The sequence below is a fragment of the Orcinus orca genome, chromosome 21 (genome assembly GCF_937001465.1).
Source record: "Orcinus orca chromosome 21, mOrcOrc1.1, whole genome shotgun sequence".
Lineage (NCBI taxonomy): Eukaryota > Metazoa > Chordata > Mammalia > Artiodactyla > Delphinidae > Orcinus > Orcinus orca.
The window spans coordinates 29,076,117-29,100,327 of record NC_064579.1 but is presented as its reverse complement, the minus strand read 5'-3'; the positions used below and the strand labels follow the sequence as shown (position 1 = coordinate 29,100,327).

The following is a 24,211-nucleotide window of genomic DNA, read 5'->3' as shown; positions in this document are numbered from 1 at the left end:
TACATGTGACTTATTGTTATTATTTCTTGAGGAGTCTATGGAAAGGGGACAAGGCACATTATAGTCTGGGAAGAAGTAGGATGAAGCTGGGATTGGGTTTGATGAGAGGAAAGATGTCATTTGGTGGAAAAGAGACCAAAAGATTGGCTGCATTTCTGTCTCTCTGAAGATGAGATCAGCTTGGTTTCTGGTCTACCCTATTTGTGGGTAGGTAAGAGACAGTCCCTGGACCAGGGAAAGGAGGTGGATATTATAAAATTCTGAGACTCTTTTTTTTTTTTTTTTTTATGCGATACGTGGGCCTCTCACCACTGTGGCTCCTCCTGTTGCAGAGCACAGGCTCTGGACCCGCAGGCTCAGTGGCCATGGCTCACGGGCCCAGCCGCTCCGCAGCATGTGGGATCCTCCCAGACCGGGGCACGAACCCGTGTCCCCTACATCGGCAGGCAGACTCTCAACCACTGCACCACCAGGGAAGCCCCTCTGAGACTCTTTAAAAAAAAAACAAACAGAAAAAGACAAACTAGGTAAGCTTTTAGGAAAAATCTTTTATAAGACCTTCATCACTGGTACTGGAGTCATTCAACAAATATTTATTGAGCACCTACTACAAGCCACACATTCTTCTAAGCCCTTAGGATACCTCAAGATCCCATCTGCCTTCTGGAAGCTTACATTTTAGGTGCTAGATCCGCCATCCATCTCTGGTTTATTGTATTTATTTATTTTTTTCTTCCTCTGTATGTGGTATGCAGCACCTATTCCAGGGATCAGAGCAGATTTCAGCTTTTTTCTCACCAGAATAGCAGAAAAAAAGTCTGCAGGGTCCATGTTGCATAAAACAGATAACATTTCTGATTGCAGGTGGAATGTCCCCTATTGATACAATAAATTAGAGCTGATATTTAGTTCATATAGCAAAAGAATAAAGCATGACCCCAGCCCACAGGCTTAAAAAAATGAAGTGTCTGGACAGGTTCCAGTTTAACTGGGCTTCAGTTTCTTAGCTTTAAAACAGGGACAGTAATCCATATCTCAAAATTTTGTCAGGAAGATATATATAATACATACATTTTTATATGTTATTGTACTGTATCAGGCTTCTCAAGCTTCCTGGTGATGGATGTGAGCTAATGCAACAGGGAGAAGCAGAGAGAGTTTTGGAGAACAGAGTCGAATGATTGGATGGGTGTGTCTTGGTCTCTAGGAAAATAGGAAATCGTTCTGATTCTCAGCTTGTGGCCTAATTTTCAGCTTTACAGCCTACAGTGAAAAAAAGAAAAGAAAACCGAGCTCTCCTCACCATAACTTGTGGACTTGTAGGTCAAGCACAACTACCCAACGTTCCCATAAGGAAAGCATTTTCTATTTGTCACAAGAAAAAAAAAATGGAACTACATGTGGTGATGGCTGTTGGCTAGACTTCTTATGGTAATTATTTTACAATATCTACAAATATTGAATCATTATGTTGTACACCTGAAACTAATGTAATATTATATGTTGATTATATCTCAATTTTAAAAAAGAAAGCATTTTTTATTTGGGAATGAGATGGTTGAAAGAAAGGTCTTATGTCAGGTCTGCAAATGCCAATCTATCATGACTCAGAAAACCAAAACACCCACCGTGTTGGTCTTACCTGATTTAAAAAACAACCTTGCGCAATATCTCAGCTCCAAATGGGGTGTACTCTCTGATGCCATGTCATCTCAGCTCTGTCATGGCTTTTTGGGGAGGACAGCCGAGTGAAGGGATGGGCTGCAAATCTAATGAAGATCAAAGAAGCACAGACTAGGGATCTGGAGACCTGGACTGGCCTTCCTTCTTCCGGTAACTAATGATTTCTCCTTGGACAACTCATTTACCTGGCTATGGCTCAGTTTTCCTCTGTAAAATCGGCTCTCTGTGAAAGCTGGAGGAATGCCAGTGTCAGGATGAATAACTGCTATGACTGTGATTGTCAATTGCACTGCAGGACAGTGGCGTTTCTTGGGAGCGTGGTTTCCTCTCTCTGTAAAGTGTGGGGTTTCCATAGAAAAGCATTCATTCCCTTCCAGCTCTGACATCTGTATGACTGTCATTTCTTTCCGCAAACTTTTCTCAGACTGTGATGAATGCTTTCTATTTGTAACTCCCTGGGGGCGGGGCGGAGGGCGCAGGTCACGGCCCCACGCAAGCCCCTCCTCCCTGGCCCCGCCCCCCGATCTAGCAATTTCCGGCAGAGCCGGAAGCAGCTCTTCTGGCCCGAAGAACCGTTACCTGGCGTGTGTTTCAGTATTTCTCGTTCAAACTCTCTCGTGGATGCCCTCAGCGCCGCGTCCTCCACACCCGGAGTCCCGGGCCCCTCGACCGCTACCGTCCCCGCCCGCGGGGAGCCCCGCCTAGTCGGGGGGAGCTCAGCTGCCGGGGCCGGACCTGAATCTGTTCCGGTAAAATCGCTGCGCGGCTGGTCCTCGCCCGACCGTTCTGCCCCGGTTCTTCTCACCGTCTCCGCTCCCCACCCCGCGCCTTGTCAGGTCCCTCTCGGTGTGTATTCTCCGGCCTTGGAGGGCGGCGTCGGGCCGTCCAGCCTCCTCCCGACCCTGCGTCCTGCAGCCCCCTGTCCTCTCCTGAATCTGCGTCCCCATCCTGGCTCCATTCTGGGGCCCAGCCCTGCCGCTCTCCAGGCGTTCCCGTCACAGTCACCTCTTCAGAGAGGCCCCTGAGCCCAGCGCTGGGGGCGTTCACCCGTCCCCGCCCCGTGACACCCCGCGGTCTCGAATCCCATCCCACCCGGCCGTGCCTGCAGGGTGTGTTTACATTCCCGGGGCCGCCCTGGAAAGCGTGCTCTTGCTGTTCAGGGGCTGCTGCATTCAATTCCTGCGACTGCAGAGGTGCGGCAGGGGGATGACGAGAAAGGAGCGAGATCAAGGGAGAACCAGGGAGACAGAGTGAGATAAAAGCAGGGGTGAATTGAGGTTGGGGGAGTGGGTCCCATGGGCTTGAAAAGACCCGCTAAGAGTGAAGGAGAATGACCTGGGCAGCAGGGGAATAAATGAAAATAGACCAAAAGAGGATCAGCAGAGATGGAAGAGGGCAGAGACGGGGAGGGAGTTACGAGCACCAGTAGCGGCGGGGGCAAGAGAAAGGTAGATCCCGGATTCATTAGTTGTGTTTTTAAATTTCCAGCTTACAGTCCCGTTTACAGGTATTGTGTCAGATTCCGATGATGAGGTCTCAGTGGTTTTCCAGTCTTCATCACATGTTGAAAATATTCTATAGTGCTTAGCAAGTAATTTTACACTATTTCAGTGTGTTCTTACTAAGGATATCGGTAATTTTCTATGTCAACAGTCAAAACCTAGATTAACCACTTAGTCTGATATTCAACATCTTTATCCCCTTTTATGAGCTTTTAACTTAGTGGGCTGTGAACTGAAGTTTCCAGCCAAGTATATATTCCCTTTGTCGTGTCTCTGAAAGTGATCAAGGGTGAGCTGGATTGTCCTCAGAAGTAGTTGGAAGAGAGCCCTTCTGTTCCTGGTGAATAAATCGCTGAGCTGTTTCCATTGCTGACCTCCTTTCGTGTTTTCCAGTGCTACCAATTAGGTCTTCTTAAGATCATAAATTTCTTTTTATATTTTATTTTTGGCTGCGTTGGGTCTTCATTGCTGCACGTGGGGTTTCTCTAGTTGCGGCGAGCGGGGGCTGCTCTTCATTGCCATGCGCAGGCTTCTCATCGCGGTGGTTTCTCGTTGCAGAGCACGGGCTCTAGGCACACGGGCTTCAGTAGTTGTGGCACACGGGCTCAGTAGTTGCGGCACATGGGCCCTAGAGTGTGCGGGCTTCAGTAGTTGTGGCTCGCGGGCTCTAGAGTGCAGGCTCAGTAGCTGTGGCTCACGGGCTTAGTTGCTCCGTGGCATGTGGGATCTTCCCGGACCAGGGCTTGAACCCGTGTCCCCTGCATTGGCAGGCGGATTCTCAACCGCTGCGCCACCAGGGAAGCCCCGTGTCATTTTTTGATGGTTTTAATGTGATGTTCTTCTGGAAAAGAGGAGTCAAATACTTGAGATTATTGTGATTAAAATCGTGAAAGGAAGTGGCTCTTGCTCAGGAATAGGAAATGTGATTTTTAGGGGCAGGCAGGGGTGAGAAGGGCAAACCCTGCACTGTCTCATCCAGGCCATGTCATTCCTGTGAGGACAGACCTGGTTCCTCTCCGCCGGCCTTTCCTGCTGACCCCCTTGCCTGCTCCAACCCAGCAGGGGGTCACGAGGCCACCCGACAAGGGAGGGCCCGGACTTCACAAACTAAGCGAAGATCAAAAGTCTCTCTCTAGTGAGGCGGGAGAAGAGGGCACTCGATTCTGAAGGGAGCCGGAAGAAAGAGCAAGAATGCTGTCGAGGGCCAAGGAGCCGGGGATGGGAGGGAGACTGAGAAGCTCGGGAACAAGAGGAAGGGAAACGTCTTCCCGTCCTCACCCGAGGTGACCCTGTGCTCAGCAGGTACGGAGGAGACCGTGGGAGAGCGCTCACACTCGCTGCTGCCATGGAGTATGTGGGCTTCCGTAGGATGGGAGGGCGTTACCCATCTGCCCGTCTCCTGTGTAACACTTCTGAGTCCCTGTGGTTTCACTGGCCGCAGGGGACGGTCTTTGCCACTTAGTGAGTCCCTTCCTGTGTGTGGCTGAGGCGTAGGGAGCTGGTATGAGAGGCACACCCTCCGCACCGAGGGAGGATCTCAAGGCTGATTTTGGCTGGGAAAGAAGCTTTCCACGTGTCTTTATTAATTCCTTGATTTGACTGTCAAAACTTTCATTGATTTCTGTCAAATAATCTGTTTCTCCGTTTTCGTCTTTAATCTTTTATTTAAGCTTTTGTTTCTTTTAACTTTATCTTCTTAATTTGTAACAATTTGAAATGTCAACTCACTCTTGTTTCCTTTTACTTTCTCTTGGTTTATAAAGTTGAACAAGCCCTCTCTGCGTCTATTAAGTGTATTTAACCCTATTCTATGGAGTTGATATGTTCATTCTTCATGGTGATGATGACTCGAATTGGCAATGGTCATTCGATTGTATTGTAACCCTGTTGTTTAAACTGTCATTGTCTTTCAGACTGTTAGTTTTGTTTGTACTACCTGATTATTGTTTATTTTCATTTTCATTTTACTGTGGTAAGCATATGTGGCCTATTTGATATATTCTCTTTTGCATTTAGCTAAAATTTTCTCTGTGGCTAATTACAAAGTCAAATTTGATGCGTGCACTGGATGTACTGAAGTCTCTACGTTGGAATAAGTGGGGATAAAAAGTCTCTACATTTTGGATGTACACGCATATACACACACGTTCATTAAAGTATGTGTGTATGTGTCTTCCAGGGAATCTGGCCTCCCGGGAAGAAGGCCAGACTCAGGGACCATGCCCTGCCCACTAGCCCTGCAAAGCTCCACCTGCTCTGAACAATAAGACTAGAGCGCTTTCTCAGCCCCATGGCGCTGCGCTTTCTGCCACTGCCCCACCCTACAGCCTAGAGGTATGTATCATTACTTTGGGATCTTGCCTCTGAGCCTGGGACAGTTGGTGGGCAACTGGATGGTCCCTCCCTGCCCTCCTGTGCTTGCAGGACTGTAGCGGGCGTGAGCAGTTGCCTGGTTCTGGGCACACTCAGAAAATACCGCACAGCCTCCAGGCAGCAAGGACCTCCTCTTTAGCTTTCCACGCGTGTTCTCTTATACCTGTTCCAGGGCCTCCGAGGGGTCTTAGGAAGTTGTTCATTGAGCCTGGCCAGCCATGGACTCCCTCCCCAGGCCTTGCAGGCAGGCTCAAATGGTTGCTGGTCCCCAAGATGACTTAGAATGTTTTCTAGAGGCTCAGGCAGGCCAGAATGTCCTCATCTAGTCTCTCCTGTCAAAATGGCCACTCCAGGCCTCCTGAGACAAACTTGGGAAATTTGTGGACACTCGTTTCCGGAAAGGGCACTGGGAATGACTTGAAAGCATCTGTGTGTTTGTATTTTGTGGAACCCTCTGTAGTCCGCTTCAGTAAACTCGATACCCTGCGTGGATAGAGAAAGCTGATTCAGTGTTTTTTAACAAGAGTGATAAATCATAATTGTTGTAATAAGTACAATCACGGTGATTAACATCAATAATGAAAATGGTCCTTATGACAAGAGCAATAATAAGAAGAAACTGAAGGAGATGGGAGAATAGACTACAGACCTCAGTGAATGAGTGATCAGATACCCAGTAGGACTTGGGGTGGTTCGAATCAGAGTCCTAGGTCTGCTCCGTGAAACGTGTTCTCTGAAGGTGAAGGACAAGCAGCAAAAGAGAAAAAGAAACACCGGAAGTGGGGCATAGGTGAAAGCAAGGGCTCCTAGGAGATCATCTGCAGGTGAGACTTTCCAGGAAGAGGAGCCCAGGTCCAGGGCCTCCCTGCTGCCCCATCCCATCCCCTGGACATCTGGCAGGAGTGGGGGTCTCCCTGGAAGGCAGGGATCCCTGCTCCCCTACGAGGAATGTTAAGCCCCAGCACTCTCAGCCCTGAGTTCTGGCTGCCTGTCTGCCGTCTGCTCTTCCTGGGTCCTTCAGTATCTGTGCACCTCTGTTCCAGTATCTCTGCCTGGGGCTGCTGGAAGGTGTCATCTCCCTTCCTCTGGCTGGCAGGAAGCATAGGAATAAAACACCAGATGAAAAAGGGGGCAATAACTATGAACAAATCAGAGGATGGGAAAGATTTTTAATCATATGAGTACTTATAAACTATAGACACTCAAAAAAATCCATTCAGAGCCAGAGCTAGATCCCGTTCTACCTGGAATAGACTTTATGAAGAACTCCGTGAGATCCTCCATGGTAGAAGGATGGTTTAAGGGAAGATGCAGTAACATGTGGCACTCTGTGGACAAGAAGATAAAGTTGAGCCAGAGACTCTTCTTAAAAATGCCATGAAATTTGGTGTAACTACAGAAAGCAGGAAATTCATATTAACTTGCTGTAAAAACTCCTCCAAAACAGGCATAGCATATGAACACTCATTGCCCAGAAGTGCTCAAAGAAATGGATGTACCTCTGTAAACATACGAAGGTGCACAGACATATAGATATGGACACGGGGGAATAGCTGTCTATCTGACAGTGGGAGGGCAAAGTATTGAAACAATGATACAATTATGTAAACATGCCTTGCTTAATCTTCTCTGACTGGTAACATGAACAAAGTGAAAAATCCTACTTCATATGATGAAAGAAAACTGGATTCTCATACGTTGCAGATAGAACAAAAGTGTGCTACATTTGGGGGTTAGCAACCAGGCAATATCTGTTCACTTTTAAAATACACATGAGCCCACAACTAGAATGCATGTTCTGCCAGTCTCCCTCAAAGTAATAAACTCATTATTAATTAAGAATGCCAAGTATTCATTCATGTTGACATCACTAAGAGGCAGGAGAAGCCAACTTAAAATCAAGCAGTGAGCAAATGGTTGATTAATTTGAGGTTCATTCCTGTATTGGAACAATAGAGAAATTTAAGGAATAAATTCTGTCTCTGGCAGAACACTCAGCATTCCAGCCTAATTTTTTTTCAGTTTTTTTTTTAATTATGATAAAATACACATAGCATTTACCATCTTAACCATTTTACGTGTACAGTTCAGTGGTGTTAGGTGGTATTACGTTTATTCATACTGTTGTCCAAACTATCACCACCATCCATATCTAGAACTCTTTTCATTTTGCAAAACTGAAACTAAATCCATTAAACAATAAATAGCTTCCTGTTCCCTCCTTCCCCGTCTCCTGTCAACCATCATTCTGCATTCTGTCTCTGTTATACTGTATTCTATGTATTCCTTTGTTGTATGTTTTAATACTTCTTTATTGAATTAAATCATAACATTATTTTGTCATATCATTTCCTTTGTTATCTTTACCATTAACATGGATTTTATAGGTTGACATGTCTTTCACATCTTTCAGTTTCTCTCTAAGCCTTTCAGTAGTTTTTACTTAATCCTTACTTACTTAATTCTTTTTTCTTTTGCTGATTTTAAAGCCTGTCATCCATGTAAATTAATGACTTTTTAGCATTGTCGTTTTCCTTTCTCTTATCTCCCACTGTGGTCTTTTCTCTTAAATTATTAATAAATCTTAATTTATTTTACTTTGGAAGTTTTGGAGCTCTGTCAAGTCATTTTTCTTTCTTCTGTTGTCTTATAATCTCTTTCATCTTTGTAATTACGCTTTGAAGTTCTGTTAAGGTTTTTAATAGTTTGTAGTCCATTACTAAACTTATTGGATAGTTTTTTTTTAATTAATTAATTTATTTATTTTTGGCTGCATTGGGTCTTCGTTGCTGCGTGCAGGCTTTCTCTAGTTGCGGCGAGCAGGGGCTGCTCTTCGATGCAGTGCGCCGGCTTCTCATTGCAGTGGCTTCTCTTGTTGCGGAGCACGGGCTCTAGGCATGCAGGCTTCAGGAGTTGTGGCTCATGGGCTCAGTAGTTGTGGCTTGTGGGCTCTAGAGCGCAGGCTCAGTAGTTGTGGTGCGCGGGCTTCTCATCGCAGTGGCTTCTCTTGTTGCAGACAAGGGCTCTAGGCGTGTGGGCTTCAGCATTTGTGGCTCGTGGGCTCAGTAGTTGTGGCTTGTGGGCTCTAGAGCGCAGGCTCAGTAATTGTGGTGCACGGGCTTAGTTGTCCCGCGGCATGTGGGATCTTCCCCGACCAGGGCTCGAACCCGTGTCCCCTGCATTGGCAGGTGGATTCTTTCTCTCTCTCTTTTTTTTTTTTTTTTTGCATTATGTGGGCCTCTCACTGTTGTGGCCTCTCCCGTTACGGAGCACAGGCTCCGGACGTGCAGGCTCAGCAGCCATGGCTCACGGGCCCAGCCGCTCCACGGCATGTGGGATCTTCCCGGACCGGGGCACGAACCCATGTCCCCTGCATCGGCAGGCGGACTCCCAACCACTGCGCCACCAGGGAAGCCCTGGCAGGTGGATTCTTAACCACTGCACCACCAGGGAAGCCCCTGGATAATTTTTAAATAATGTTTTGCTCCAAGGCATAGGGTTCCTTGAATATTAATATTCAATTTTTTTTTACCCCAACCTCTCTTATGCTTTAGTCTTTTAATAGTTACTGCTTTGGTTATTTTTTCCAAGTTATTTTCATTGAGTTGAGTTCTCCTTAAGCCACATCAGTTCATGGTAATAGTTTGGAGAGAATAGCAGGAACTCCTCCTGGCTCAAAGAAATAACTTTAACACAGGACATTTGGAAAGTTTGTGGGACCTGGTATTTATTTTTTTATAGTGAGGGGCTGCTTTTATTTACAGTTCTCATCCACTCATGACCTTCTTTGATGCCTTCTGTTTGGAAGTGTGGGCAAAGCACAGTGATACCTAGGTACATTCCTTCCCACTCACAGGGCTGTTCTGTTTCATGTGCATCGTGGTTCCCTGGATGTCCCTGTATGTCCTTAGAAGAAAAATCCTCAAGGTAAAAAAAATATTTTATGTTTCAATTTAAATCTGCCCTGAAGTCAAAACCTAACGTAATCCCATGGACAGTGCCTTATTAGTCTTCCTAGATTTTCCTTCCTTGTCCTTGGATTCTCCCATATGCTCTCGATAACTCAGTAGGTAAACCGTATTTATGGAGTATCTTCTGGAGATTGTGAACTGTCCTAGATATTGACTACCTTTCCCCAGTTATCAGATCCTTGCATTAATCTGGGGTTTTCCTTTCAGATCTGATTGAAAGTACTCTCCTCCCTGCTGGGTGACTCACAGAGGAAAATAAGAAGAAACAGTGCCCAGAATCCAGCTATCACGCCACCCACCCACCCACAGACATTTAAATAACCCTCTAGATCCTCAGTCCCTCAACTCACCCTAGAAGGTTCCAGTTCCTCATCAGAGTGCATGCATACAACGGGCAGAGAGCAAAGCTGGAGAACCACCCTGGCACTACTTGCCTCTGTGATGCTGAAGACATTCTCCTTCCTGTGTGTTACAGAGAAGATTCACATTTCCAGGTATGGACCCATGTCTGGGGGAGGGGCGTCCTCACTGTTCTGAAGATCAGGTACCTCAGAGCTTGGGGTAGAGGCAGGTGTTTGAGGGGTGTAGAACATAGGACCCAGTCCAAGTGCACTAAAACGGAAACACTGGGATAAGAGCTTGGGGCACAACTGGAGCAGGGCTTCCAACCACTCTCTGGCCTTGTGGTCACGGAGGAGGACAGCAGGGGCCTCGGAGGGGAAACCATGGGCTCGCGTCAGTTTCCGAGATCAATGTCAGTTTTCTCTCTCTGCAGAGTTTGGAAGATGCTAGTTGAACATTCTGCACTATGGAGATGTGTACCTGACACCTTACAAGGTATGTATGGCCTCTATTTGGGAAAATGCTTGAGGGTCTCTGCTGTAAACCGGGCATGGCAGTTCTTACACAAAACCCATGCTGGGCTCCTTGGAGCAGGTATATATGACGGCTCAGTGAGCTTTGATATTGTCCAGGGGCCCTGAATATCTGTCATTCCACTCCCTGATTCAGGTTGAACGCAGTTGATTTTTGTCCTTTGATCATCGGAATGCTTGGGTGTTGCAGGGAGAGGCCCCGGTTGTCAGGCATCTCTTCCAGAGACACGTGAGAGCAGGGTTCCAGTCACTGAGTGTGGGGCTCTACATGATCTGAAGCATAAAGCCTTCTGAAATCATTCCAGCTTTAATTAAGGAAGCTGGGAAGAGGTACCCTCACCAAACTGAACTCTAGTTGCATGTTCTATACTTGAGGAAATTCCCGATCACCAAACTTGCCCAGTCCTCACAAGTGTGGAACTATACAACTGTGAAATTTCAGAGTCACGGATCTTCAAGGAAAGTGACTTCTCTCCACTGCTTTTCTAACACAACCTTGTCCTGGACCCTCTTCTTACCTTCCAAGGCAGGCAGATGATGAACCTGCCCAGGCTGCAGGCTCTGTGTTTCCTGGAGTTGGTGGACATTCCCCTCGTGCCTGACTAGGGGTTCATGATGGCTGTCTCTGAAGTTGATTGACTCCACAGCCTAAAACTGGTGAACTCCTTCTCGTCAGGTGGATTCCTGCAGGCAGTAGCCCAACATCTTCAGAAGCTCAGTATGAGAGTGGGCTCAACAACCAAAGTATTGTCTCAACTAGAAAGGATGGTTTCCCTGCTATAACTGGAACTAAAATATTCCTCCCAGCACTGAAGACTTCCTCTCTGCTTCTAACATCCTCTCTGTTGGCCTCAGAATGCCAGATTCCAAGTCCTGCAGCTCCTGGAAGTCCACACCTCAGGCCAGGGGAGGGAGGATGCCGGGGCTCTTCTGCAGGAGGCGCTGCTATGCTGTGCGGTCACTTTCAATTCCAGGCCACACTCGCCTGCCAGGTGGTGGAAGCGACGCCCCCGTGTAACTCAGGCCTATCCTCACCGCCCTCACCTGCACACCGAACCATGAGAGGACATAACTCACATGAAACTGTGGTCAGGGAACAGACTTTTGAGCCAGATACACGTGAGCGTGAAACGTAGTTCAACCAATTATATGCTGCGTAGTTTTTGTTAAGTCACATGAATCCTTTCCAGGTCGGTTTCATGAAAGGAAAAGTGACAATAATAATGGCAAATGAGGGAATTCCCTGGCGGTCCAGTGGTTAGGACTCTGCACTCTCACTGCCAAGGGTCCAAGTTCGGTCCCTGGTCGGGGAACTGAGATCCCACAAGCCGCACGTGCCATGGCCAGAAGAAAAGAAAAAATAATAATAATAATGGCAAATGAATAAATGGCAAGATTATAAGAATACTCCTGTTACCTAATATGTGATCAATATTGATGACATGTTTGGGTAAAGAGCTTCTTAGATCTTCCATAAGAGTTATCCATAGACTTTGTTGTCTGTACTTTCTGCTCAGTTTGCTTGGAACCTAAAACAACTCTAAAAAAATAAAGCATTTTTAGAAAAAGAATGAAAGGATATCATCTGTTTTCCTTAATTCCATTTATGTGATTTACCTAATTAGTGAGAAAATATTTGATTAAAAAAGGCATGCCTTGGGCTTCCCTGGCCGCGCAGTGGTTGAGAGTCCGCCTGCCGATGCAGGGGACATGGGTTCGTGCCCCGGTCCGGGAGGATCCCACATGCCGCGGAGAGGCTGGGCCCGTGAGCCGTGGCCACTGAGCCCGCGCGTCCGGAGCTTGTGCTCCGCAACGGGAGAGGCCACAGCGGGGAGAGGCCACAGCGGTGAGGGGCCCGCGTATCGCAAAAAAAAAAAAAAAAAAAAAAAGGCATGCGTTGATTAGATCCACATTGACTTGGCATGCAAATTAATCAGGGTGTGTCTTTCGATTTACATGATTGATGAGATTATCAGCTGCTTACAAAGAGGGCTTGCCATGAAAAGCTGGTTTATCTAGAGAGAGAAAGAAACTCTGAGTTCGTTTGGGTGGTGACTGCATCCTCAATAAAGAGTTGGCTTCTTTGGCTTTTCCATGGGTTTGGGTAAGTAGTAGAGAGAATTTTTGTCAGGAAAGACAACTCCGTTATTTCAGAAGAGTTTATAATCAGGAAATGATGGATCACATGAGTGCAGCCACTTGGGGGCAAGTTTCCTTACTGTGGACATAGAGTTTCTCTGTATTTATAATTCATATGTAATGGTCAGAGGTGAACTTGCCTAATCTTACCATGTATAGGTAGATTTAGACCACTGGGAGGGCAGAGCATATATAAATATCTAATGACTAATTAGGTGAATGGCCTCAAGGAGTGGTAGAGTTCTGTGTAAGTTAGGGCAGAGGGGAAGGGAAAGGTTTAACTTGGTTGGAGTTTAGTGAAAGTCTCCTGCTAGTTGAGATTTAAACTGATGCTGACATAAATTGTGTATGGGTGGGAAGGTTGTGTGTGTGGATTGGGTGGAAATGAAGGTTGATACCAGTCCCCCAGTGTAGAGATAACAGCAGTATGTGTGTGGGCTCAGCCAGGTCATGCACACATCAATGCCAGGATGTCTGGTGGAGCCGTTAACTAAGACTGAAGACTAGAGGAGGAGTGATTTTTGTATTTGGAGGGGCAGAGGTGTTGTCCTGAGAAATATTTCGTTTTAGGTGTATGTAAGTTTGCAAGGAGAGATGATAGCACAGAAATGGAATCCAGACAAGAAGCTGGTCATTTTCAACAGAGATAGCAGTAGAAGAAATGAGAGCAATTGAATAAATGTGTGAGAGGAGAACAGGAGCTCCCATTAAGTCTTGAGACACTCCAGTAGGACTGAGGAATTCTTTGCAGAGGACTGATGACAGAGTAGATCGAAGACAGGAGAATGAGGTTTCAGTTTAGGCTAGGAGAATGTTCCGGAAAGGAGGTCAAGTTTCAACTTTTGTTTTCAAGGAAGACTCTATCTGTGGGGAGATACTTGGTGATATTAACAATATGTATGCGTGAGATAAACATTGAGGGTCTTTGCAAGTCAAGGGAGAGGAGGACATGAGGGGCTGACGGCTGTACTTCCAGCTTGATGGTGAAGGGAGGATAGATGGGCAGGGACTTGAGAAAAAATAGGTTCAGAGGAGATTTTTGCTTCAAGTAAAAAGAGACATAATGAGCTTAACTGAAGAGGGGACTGATGGACAGGTGTCCGGTAAAGGAGAACAAGAAAACAGGAGAGAAAGGAGTTCAGCTGGAGACGCTAGACTAGAGGCAGCATGACCCGTCAATTTGAAGGGAGAAAAGGAGTAGCCCAGGGGTCGGAATGTAGGAATATCTGTAGCGATCATGATGGTGAACCGAGTTACTTTGTCACATCATGTAATCTGTCTGTGTTACGAACTGAATTGTGTGCCCCCAAAAGTCAAATACTGAAGCCATCCTCAGACCTGATGGTATTTGGAGATTAGGCCTTAAAAGCGGTGCGTAAATTAAAATGAGGTTCTTAGGATGGGCCCTAATCCAATGGGCTGGTGTCTTTGCAAGAAGAGGAGATTATGGCACAGACGTGTCCAGTGGGAAGACACAGGGAGAAGACAGCCATCCGGAAGCTAAAAAGGGTGGCCTCGGAAGAGACCAACCTGGCTTCACTTTGATTTCGGACTTAGAGCCTCCAGAATTGTGAGAAAATAAATCTGCTTAAGCCACCCAGTCTGTGATACTTTGTTCCAGCAGCCTTAGCAAACTAATACACTATGTGTAGTAGGAGATAACCTCATCTTTTGAAACGTGAAGAGTGCAGATTCAAAAGGCATGGTGACAATTTGAAATATTTATGGAGCAAATATTTGAAATACTTCTGTTTTACTTTGCCAGACATAGTAGAGTTGCCAGATATATTTGAAAACAACTAGGAGTAGGTGATTCTGTGTTAGGCAGGGGTCCACTTAGTAGTAGTGTGTGTCGGATGCAGTCATGGAAAAGGCAGGTACGAGGAGTCACCTGCTATTGGGATTTTGATGGGGAAATACGGTTAATAGTCCAAGGGACATAGAAAATGTTCTGGTCTTGGTAAGTGCCTGTTGAAATGAGTAAGTGTGGATTAAACTGAGCAGGAAAAATGTAGAGAGATGTAGCTCGATGTTTGAGAAGTGAAACAAGTACATTGGGGGTCCCCATGTGGCAGAGGACCTGAGTTTGGGGTATCAGAAGGCAGAGGGGTTGTAGTTACAGGTTGGGGCTCCTGATTAATGTCAGAGGAAGTATTCCAGGTAAAACCTGGATATGATGTGTGTTGCATAAGGAATATGAGCATAGGAGACAGGCAGAACAAAATTAAAATTATAGACGCGTCATTTCTAGCTGTGACTTTGTTATATGATTAACTTTTTGGACCTCTTCTGTGTATGTCATTTGTTATATTGGTAAACAAACTAAAATCGCCAGGTTTATTTTAAGGCCTAAATGAGTGAATATACGTAAATATCCAAGCACTAAGTCATGTTTGATACAAACTTTTTTTTTTTTCTTTTTCTGGACCTCAGGTACAAATGGGTGAGTTAATCCTGCTTTTGTTTATGATGCATTATCATCATTTTCCTGTGAAATATATTTAGTTATTGGTATTTCAGGGGAGAATTTACACTTTATAAATGCTTTCTCTGTGTGTCTCTTGCACACATTTGTGTGCACATATATATATATATATATATGCATGTACACATACGTGTGTTTGTGTATAATGAAATGCAGGGATATTGCAGCTAATGAAGATTAATGCAGAACATGATTTCAAGGATTTCAGCTACCCCTTTACTAAGATGATCAGCTGGAGTTAGCCCAGCCATCCTCGACACAGAGGGCTCAAGACAGTCCACGACCGGAACACTATGGCTCGTGTACCTCTGCTCCCTTCTGGAGCAGCGGATGTTAAGGACGAGACCGGAAGGGTGGGTGCCACGGTTCCTCCAAGTGGAATAAGTCCTTAAGTTAACTCCCTCATAAAACAGACTTTTAGTTGATTGACTTCCAGGTCCGTGGGGGTCAGATCCAACAGAGTTAAGGGAGCACTGCCATGAATGCTGGGGAACCCCTGTCAGAATAATGAAATCTGAGAATTCCCAGTGTTTACCTGCAGGTGGGAACCAAAATCTACGTGCAGCGTGGGTCAGGGGTCACTGGTTTGGAGTCAGGGAGAGAACTGAATAACTCTGGGTACCACAGGCTAATTAACATATGAAGCTCAATACTTTCCATTTTCTTGTCTGTAAGTTATTTGTATTTCTACTTTTTAAATCAACAACCACAGTTAAAGTCTTCTTACTTTTGACCCTGGGAGAGGAGTAGAGGCCTCTGTGTGTTTCCAGTAGGGTGTGCACTGCATGTTTGTTGGTTAGACTGGGCGTCACATCCTGGTGAAGGTTTGGGGTGTCATGAAGGTGTGCACGGGACTGGAGTCTCACGGCTTCTTCTCCATCCGCAGCTCTGCCTGCTTAGTGCTTGGACTGTCTGTGAGTGAAAACCCAGAGAAAGACTGCTCGCAGCTGAGTTACTGACAATGCAGCCATTGGTGAGTAAGCAGTGCCTCTTTCTGCTGGAATTGCACACACTGCTGCTGACAGCAGATGGGCAGGATTCTCTTACTTGCATGGATGTTCTAAGTGCAGTCAAGAAACATTCAGGCATCTGAGCTCCAATGAAATTTCCCCAGGACTCTGGGATGGTTGTCATGGGTCAAGAACTCCTTAATAACTAGTATCCTTCCTAACATCACACTCTTTTATTCCAGCCTCTGCTAAGCTTGTGTATTTACAGAAGAGGTGAGAGAAGTTTTCTTTCTCTAATCTGTCCATGGTCTCATTGGGGAATAATTCAGTCGATAATCACGTTAGTGGCTATCGTGGTCTAAGGTTGTGGTGAATAGAGAGGAGGGAGGAGGAGAACATTACAGCCCAATGGGGAGGCCAGGGTCTCATGAGGTGGGTTCAGTCAGTCCTGTCTTCACAGGTCCTGGGTGCGGGCTGCGAGCTGTGAAGGGAGCACGAGAGAAGCTGAGGCCAAAGGAGGCATGAGGGATCATTCATTTATTTTTTTCTAATTTTAAAGTTTTGATAGAATATATTTGCTCTTTTAGGAACTTCTTAAAAAGAAAATTAACGCTTTTTTTCATTTTTGGTAACTGGAATTAATGTATAGGGAGTATTATTTTCTTAATTGTGGCTCCATATTGAGGAGGAATAGAGTAAAATTTAAGACCCTGTGGAAAGTTTTAAAGAACTAGATAGATCAAAACCAGTCAAGAGGCTTCTGTTATCCTTCAGCAGAGAGACAAGCTAAAGAAAGGCGACAGTAAGGACTGGTGTTTGAGGTCCCAGAAAACATTGAGAGTGGGGGTCCTCCCACCAGAGGGATGGGTCAGGCTGGGTCTGTCCTTCAGCACAGCCACCCCAGAGTCCCCCCGGCTTGTGCTGCTGGACCATCTGACCTCATACCTTCTTATGAACGCCCAAGTTCTGTAGAGTTCAGTGAGACCACGCCTGTTGATACCAAGTCCTGTATGAAACTTGTTCATTTCTGAATAATGCTGGAGACAGTTTCAAGGTTCTCGGACATTTTAATAAGTAATAGACTAAGGCTTGTATTTAATACATGTTTACTTAGGTAGGGAGAACTTCATTACTTCATTGGATCTTTCAATACTCATAACAGGTTATTAAACCATTTAATAGATGAGTCTGAAGTTCATTTAGGGGAATGATACAACTACAGTTATGGTTTAAAAGTGGCAAATCAGGGCTTCCCTGGTGGCGCAGTTGTTGAGAGTCCGCCTGCCAATGCGGGGGACGCGGGTTCGTGCCCTGGTCCGGGAGGGTCCCACGTGCCGCTGGGCCCATGGGCCATGGCCGCTGGGCCTGCGCATATGGAGCCTGTGCCACAGCAGTGAGAGGCCCGCGTACCGCAAAAAAAAAAAAAAAAAAGTGGCAAATCATTTGCCTTGGATGTGTCAATAAGTTATTGGAAATTAATCAGGAAGAGTTTTATGAATTTTCAAATGCAGCTTTTAATCACATGTCTGAACTCACAATTACCAGTTTTTTGGGCAGATTTCCAGGGTTTTTTTTATTACACCACACTTCGTGTGATATTCCTTTATAATAAAGTTTTATTAATTCAGACTGTGCATATCTGTGTGATATATTGAAAAGCAGTTGCCAGCTCAGCACTGAGAAGGAACTGATGGGAACCCCAAACTCCGTTTGATCTTTCTGTACACCCAGCTTCTCCGCCCCTTTCCTTAGTGCTGCCACATCAACCCTCCTGCTCTGGACATTAGTAGGGGCTGCTCTGTCTGAACCACAATATCCATGTTTAGGAATCAGTGACATTTGAAGATGTAGCAATCAGCTTCACCCAGGAAGAGTGGGCCCTGCTGGACACATCCCAGAGAAAGCTGTTCAGAGATGTGATGCTGGAGAACATCAGTCATCTGGTCTCCGTGGGTGAGTCTGTCAACATTTATGTATGTATGCAGGTAGGTAGGTAAGTAGGTTGGTAGGTAGGTAGGTAGGTATTCATTGATTCAGTCGATAAGTATCTAGAACAGCTTCTGCATACTCACTCCACTCCCTGTCCTGATTCTTTCATAGACCTTATAACTACATGAGAGAAAGTTGTTTAATATATTACTTACATCTAGTTTGTCACCCCACTAAAATGTAGTCTTGACCACAATTTAATGTCTTTCTTGCTACTCAATCTCTCACACTCAGAACAGACCCAGGAACCCAATGAATGTTTTTGAATGCCTAAATAAATTGAGTAAATATTTTCTAAATATTCTGCTCTAGTCACTATGCTGAGGCTTGACAGCAGACTAGAGAAAATAGCAAAACCTTGATTATTCTTGTGGGACTTATGTTTACTGGCGTCTGTTTGAAGATAATATTCAACCGACTGTGGAGACATTTAATTTCTCCATTTTTTAAAAGACTGAGGATTCTGTGTTCTGTCTTCGAACTTGGCCATGGACATCAGCATCCAGAGGTCTTCACTATTTTGGTCACATGATCTGTACTTCAGTGTTTCCTCTGCTCATGGTGTTGTTGCCTGGGCTGAACTTCAGTGGTCTCCTTGTTCTTCCTCAGTAGCGTGTCCTGAACTTGATGATAATGCCCTTTTATTAGCACAGAACTCAAAATCCACCTTTTTTCCATGAACAGGGTATCAGCATTGCAAATCAGATGTGATTTTCCAGCTGGACCAAGGTGAAGAGCTGTGGATTGAAGGAAGAGGATTTTTCCAAAGCCACAGTCCAGGTATGCAGCAGCAGCCTGTGCTTCAGTATGAGGAGGTGCCTAGTCAGTGAGTGAATATGTACTTAGAAACATCAACTGAAGATTTTGTTAAGTGAGTGAGGTTTTCTAAAACGTAGGTGAACGACATTGGGGCAAAATTCTTTAGATGTTATTATTCCTTACATATTTCAGTCACATTCATGTGTACTCCTGCCATTATCTTTTTTGGGCTTTAGGGAAAGTTAAACTTTCACATAATAACTCTTGTTCTCATCCTCCCCTTTGAAGGTTTTCCCTCTCTCTACCCAACATCTCATCTCCATTTTAATATTTTCATATTTCAGTCCTGAAAATCTTTCCTAATTGTCAATGCCCTATAATGTGTTTCTGTTTCCTAGAGTATTCCCTATTGAAGTACCAATTTTTGAAACATACTCATAAAGGTCTTGGAGCTTTTCAACACTTTCATTCCCCTAATGGCATTCTAATTTTTTTTTTTTCAATTATTTTAGGCAGGGAAAGTGCCCTTAAAGAAATGTTAGCCACACAGCATATCAGCAGGAAAGACACATCTACAATCATCCCACTGGTAAGTTTCCTGAGTGTTAACCCTGGTCATCCAAATTAAAGACCTGGCAATGGAATGTTAGTAATTGAGCACAATAGCCTGATTTACATTAAGTTGGGGTTAAGCTATTTCTGAGCAAAAAGTTATGGGTGGTTTGAATTTAGTGCAGAGATTAACCTGAGCTCAAAACCATAACCTCAGATCTTAAAAAAAAGGGGCAACTGTATAAACATTGCTTATATGCCTAGTCTTTGAAACATATTGCAGTCTTCAAAATTAGCCTATAACCTCTGCAGCAGGGAGGCTATAAAGAGAAAGCCTTTGTGTATGCAGGGAGTAACACATCCGGCGTATGCAGGTCATATCGGAAGGATTTTAAATGGAGACTCTCACTGAATGCTTTGTTTTAGATTCACGTGTAGAGAAAAGAATGTATGTATGTGGACAAACCGTTAATAGCCTTTTATCTCCTTCCCAAAAGCAAGTATCTCACACTCCAGAGGATCCCTTCGAATGTAATGATTTGGGAGAAGATTTCACTCATAGCTCCACACTGAGTCAACATTTGTTAACTCACACGGAAAAGACACCCTGTATCAACAAACAGTGTAAAAAATCCCTTAGTGACCAATCATACCTTAATCAACATAAGCAGATCCACACTAGAGGTAAATCGTGTGAGTGCCATCTGTGCGGGAAAGCCTTCAGTAATTGCTCTAGCCTTAGAAGACACGAGATGACTCACACTGGAGAGAAACCGTATGAATGCCACATCTGTGGGAATGCCTTTATTCAAAGCTCTGACCTTAGAAAACACAATCTAACTCACACCGGAGAGAAACCATATGAATGTCATCTCTGTGGGAAAGCCTTTAGTCAGTCCTCTAACCTCAGACAGCATGAGAGAACACACACTGGAGAGCAGCCGTATGAATGTCAACTCTGTGGGAAAGCATTCAGTAAATGTTCTGCTCTTAGACGACACGAGAGAACTCACACTGGAGAGAAACCGTATGAGTGTCATCTTTGTGGCAAATCCTTCAGCCAGTGTTCTGCCCTTAGACGACATGAGGGAACCCACAATGGAGAGAAAATTATGAATGCCTTCAGTAAGTATTCTGACCTCAGATGACATGGTATTATAAATGTAACAAACGTGGACAAGACTTCAACCGTAGCTTTAACATTTAAACACACCAGAGGACTCACATCGAAGAAAACGCTGTAATCAATGGGGAAGATCCTTCGGTTATCCTTATTCAACTTGACATATGCAAATTTATATGGAAGAGAGTCCATATGTGTGATATTTATGTGGCAAAACCTTCAGTCAGTGGTCTGACCATAGATGACATGAGAGAACTCATACTGTCAATAATAACAACAGCTCTAAACTTTAAACACACTAGGGGACTTGCATCAGGGAGGATCCAGGTCTGCCATCAATGTGCAAATGCTTTCATTTATAATTCATGGTTAAACAACATGGGCAAACTCCATTTGGGAGAGCCCCTAGGTCTAATCACTGTGAACAAACATTCAGCCAAGCACAGTCTTGATGTGCACGAGAAAACTCAGTGAAGGAATAAATACCCACTACAACAGGAAGTAAGAGGATGAAGGCTCTTAAGGAATACCAAGTCATGCATCCAGGAGAAGTGATTCAGTGTAAAATCATGAGAAATCCTTTATTCATAGAGCCACACTTGTGGTACCTGTGTGGATTCAGACTGTACAAAACACGCTCAGTGTCATGAAATAAGGATGACACTTCAGTGATCTCTCATTTCATAATCAACGTTAAGGTTCTCACACTGAGGAGACAGCAGTCCTAAAATCAGTGTGGCGAAAACTTCATCTAGACTTCACATTCAGAAAAGCTAAGTTGAGGGGGTGAAAAACCCTTTAAAAGAGCCTTTAACATACAATTCAGCAAATAATTCAGAACTTTGAGAGAACTATTTATGGGGAAAAACCTGACATATAAATGCAAACAGTAAGGTGATCTGGGAATACTGAATGCAGAATTTTGTAAGAAATTAAACTTTTTCCAACAGATTATTTGTAAATATTTAAACAATAAAGTTGGTTGCTGAAAAGTCTAGTCTGTTGGTGAAGTTGTAGTTTTCTCCATGCAGCTGCAAAGACACAGATCTGGGTCTGCACTCCATGGCGTGTCGGGGAGACTCGGCCCGATTCTCTGTCTTCCCTTTCTCCACAGCCCCTTCCACACAGCTCACCTCCACTCATTCCAGCTTCCCACCAACATCAGCTGTCTCATCTATGCACTGATGGTGACACAACAGGGGCCTTCACCCCACTGGCTGGTTTCTCAATGTGCCATGACCCTGGCCTACCAGGTGGACAGTATCATGGACGTCTAGTGTAAACCACGGGGTAGTCCCCAGCCTGTCTCTGCCCCTGGGCAGCTCCACGGGGCCAGAGAGACGGGCAGCTCTGCTGTTCCAGGCCAAGAACACTCCTTGGATTTTTCCGTGAAGCCCCTGAGTTGAGCTAGCTGGGGGCAGGAGCTCATCGTATGACGCCATCCCACATCTTATTCAGGTGAGTCCTGAGTTACGCACCTACTTGCTTCCCAAACGGAGCCATTATTGTGCCCTCCCCGCCAACACACACACACAGAGCAGCCCTGAAAAGAAGACCCCAGCAATATAATATCCCCTAACCTATCAGACACCACACAAGCCTGTCTTATTAATGTTCTTTTCCCCAAGCAAAATGAAAGTTCTCTCAAAGCAGGTCTGTCCTGCTTTGCGCCTAGGGCTTGGAAATGTGTTGCCCTTCAACAAACTTCCATACTGAACCTAAACCTCAAGGGAAGTGTTCTCAAGAGATAACTCAGCTGATTTGTGCTCTTCCCAAACTAGCACAATCCCCAAATCATAGCTTGACAGGCTGATTATTTAATCACACATCTCAGGGTGAAACCAATACATCATCATTAAAAAAAAAAAAAAAGTGATTCTACTGTTCAGCTAGGGTGGAAACACTCGTGTGCGAGGATGATGACCAACCAAAATTGAACATCTTGGTGCTGTGGCTGGAGGGGTATTGGCTGTGAGCAGGCAGGGACACATGGAAGTGTGAACAAGGGTCAAGTGGAACAAACTAGTCAGAAGTTCAGATCTGGAAGACAGACCCCCCCCCCAATGGGTTATTTCCACTGTCACAGCCCATGAGACCTTGTTACTGAACCTTTCTGTGGTTCAGTTTCCTCCATTCTAAGGTAGAAGTAAGCTTCGTGCCTCTCGGAGTTGTAGTGAGTACTGCTGAGTTGATACTGTATACACCAAGTTGTTACTGCAGGTAGTAGGCACTTTGTGTTTGCAAATAGAGAATATTTTTTATAAATTGAGATCTGGAAACACCACTCTTCCTTACCTCATTTTTATATTGAAATATTTCACATCACTTAAAAATATAATAGATTTGTATTACTATTACATTTAATCTGCTTAGGACATACCTAATTTACCCTAAAGCTATAGTTGACTTTAGCTGTGATCCTGGGCCACAGCTGAATTTGAGACTTATTTGGTGGCTTAGTCAGAAATCACTTCCTCTGCCTGTGTCTCCAGGAGGGAAGGGCCTGGTGCTGCTTGGGGCAGGGCCTGTGTAGGTGCTGGGACCCCCAGGAATGATGTGCACACTCCCTTCTCAGAGGAGCTCATGTTACACTGGAGTCTACACTGACCTATGCATATGAGTGTGCTGGGCATTTTCAGTGAGATCAAGGGATTTCAGGACTGATCACATAAAGTCATGACCACAGAGGGGTGGCATCACAAAATGAGATGTATTGGGTGGCACAAAGGTGCACCTTCCCTGTCAAGGATAACTCCTTCCAGCGGCTAGAGTGCGGGACCACCACCAGGAAGGGGAAGATAACAAGGGAACACCTGCGGGAGAAGGTGTTTGGAAAGGGGTGGTGGTTTCATTGTCCAGTTGAAGTCTCTCAGCCCAAAGATGGGGAGTCTCTTGGTCAGAGGACTATAAAAGGCCAGCAGCAGCTTAGAGGCTTGTATACCCATGGTTTAGCTTATCTATGGTCAGCTGGTCAAATGTTGGGTGCATTTTCACAGGGTATGCACAGCAGGCAGGCTCTAAATGGTTAAAAATCTCATTTGAGCTATGTTATGTTTAAGACAATTCAGTATATAAAAATTTTAATTTGGCACTGATGGGCTTTTGAGCTAATGGGCCTAGTCTCTTGTGAAGACATAAACAAGAGGCCCAATATACAAGGACCACCTTTGACTCATTTATAAAACACTACTTGATAATCTCAACGGATTTTTTTCTTCATATTCACTGGTTATTTATTCTGCCTGCTCAAATCTGATGCTGCAGCCCTCTATTAGTATTTTATATAATATAAAACATAGAGGTAAAAACCCATAGCAATTCTCCACTCCAGAATTCCTAGTTGACTCCATTTTATAATTTCTGTCTCTTTACCGAAACTCTTGATTCGGTGAAGCGTCATTTGCCTGCTTCCTTTCGTTCTTTGAGCATCATTGAGACAGTTGTGTAAAGCCTTTGTCTCGTCTCTCGTCAAGTCCAATGTCTGTACTCCCTCAGGTACAGTATCTGTTAATTTTTCTTCTCCCTGAGGATGGGTTGTACTTTCTTGTTTCTTTGCATGACAATTTTTGTCGAATACTAGATATTTTGAACATTATAATGTACCTAGAAATCAGATTCTCCTGGCTTCCTGGGATTTGTTGACACTTTATGTGGTCTGGGCTTAGTTGTTTATTTACTGATTTTCTGAACTCTTCCTGTAAAAGGTTTTGTCATGAATGCCACTGAGGTCTCTGTTCTATTAGCTTAATGGTCACCTTGTGATTTGAGAGGTATCTCCTTAAACACTGGAGCCAGAAAAACCAAAACCAA

At 44.8% G+C, this 24,211-nt stretch overlaps 2 protein-coding genes across 6 annotated transcripts; one reads left to right on the top strand and one right to left on the bottom strand.

Annotated features, from left to right (window-relative positions):
- Window positions 1-439: 439 nt before the first annotated feature.
- On the bottom strand, window positions 440-2,127 carry LOC117197018 (sperm-associated antigen 11A-like). Its single transcript, XM_033407802.2, is given in 4 exon segments — window positions 440-720; window positions 722-876; window positions 1,643-1,769; window positions 1,869-2,127. Coding segments are annotated over 3 exon segments (261 nt in total). The 5' UTR covers window positions 1,707-1,769; window positions 1,869-2,127; the 3' UTR covers window positions 440-678.
- An 86-nt stretch (window positions 2,128-2,213) lies between these two features.
- LOC101288692 (zinc finger protein 705A) lies at window positions 2,214-21,398 on the top strand. Of its 5 annotated transcripts, XM_049704265.1 has the most exons (10): window positions 2,214-2,529; window positions 5,365-5,519; window positions 9,415-9,485; window positions 9,737-10,023; window positions 10,305-10,366; window positions 15,915-16,001; window positions 17,805-17,931; window positions 18,652-18,747; window positions 19,239-19,315; window positions 19,776-21,398. In XM_049704265.1, exons 6-10 carry the CDS (start codon window positions 15,990-15,992, stop codon window positions 20,424-20,426), a joined length of 963 nt encoding a protein of 320 aa, XP_049560222.1. In that variant the 5' UTR covers window positions 2,214-2,529; window positions 5,365-5,519; window positions 9,415-9,485; window positions 9,737-10,023; window positions 10,305-10,366; window positions 15,915-15,989; the 3' UTR covers window positions 20,427-21,398. The 5 variants fall into 5 exon arrangements, with proteins under 5 accessions (XP_049560222.1, XP_033263684.1, XP_033263683.1 ...); XM_033407793.2 differs by lacking the exon at window positions 9,415-9,485 and having other exon boundaries at window positions 2,214-2,432; XM_033407792.2 differs by lacking the exon at window positions 9,415-9,485.
- The last annotated feature ends 2,813 nt before the right edge of the window (window positions 21,399-24,211 follow it).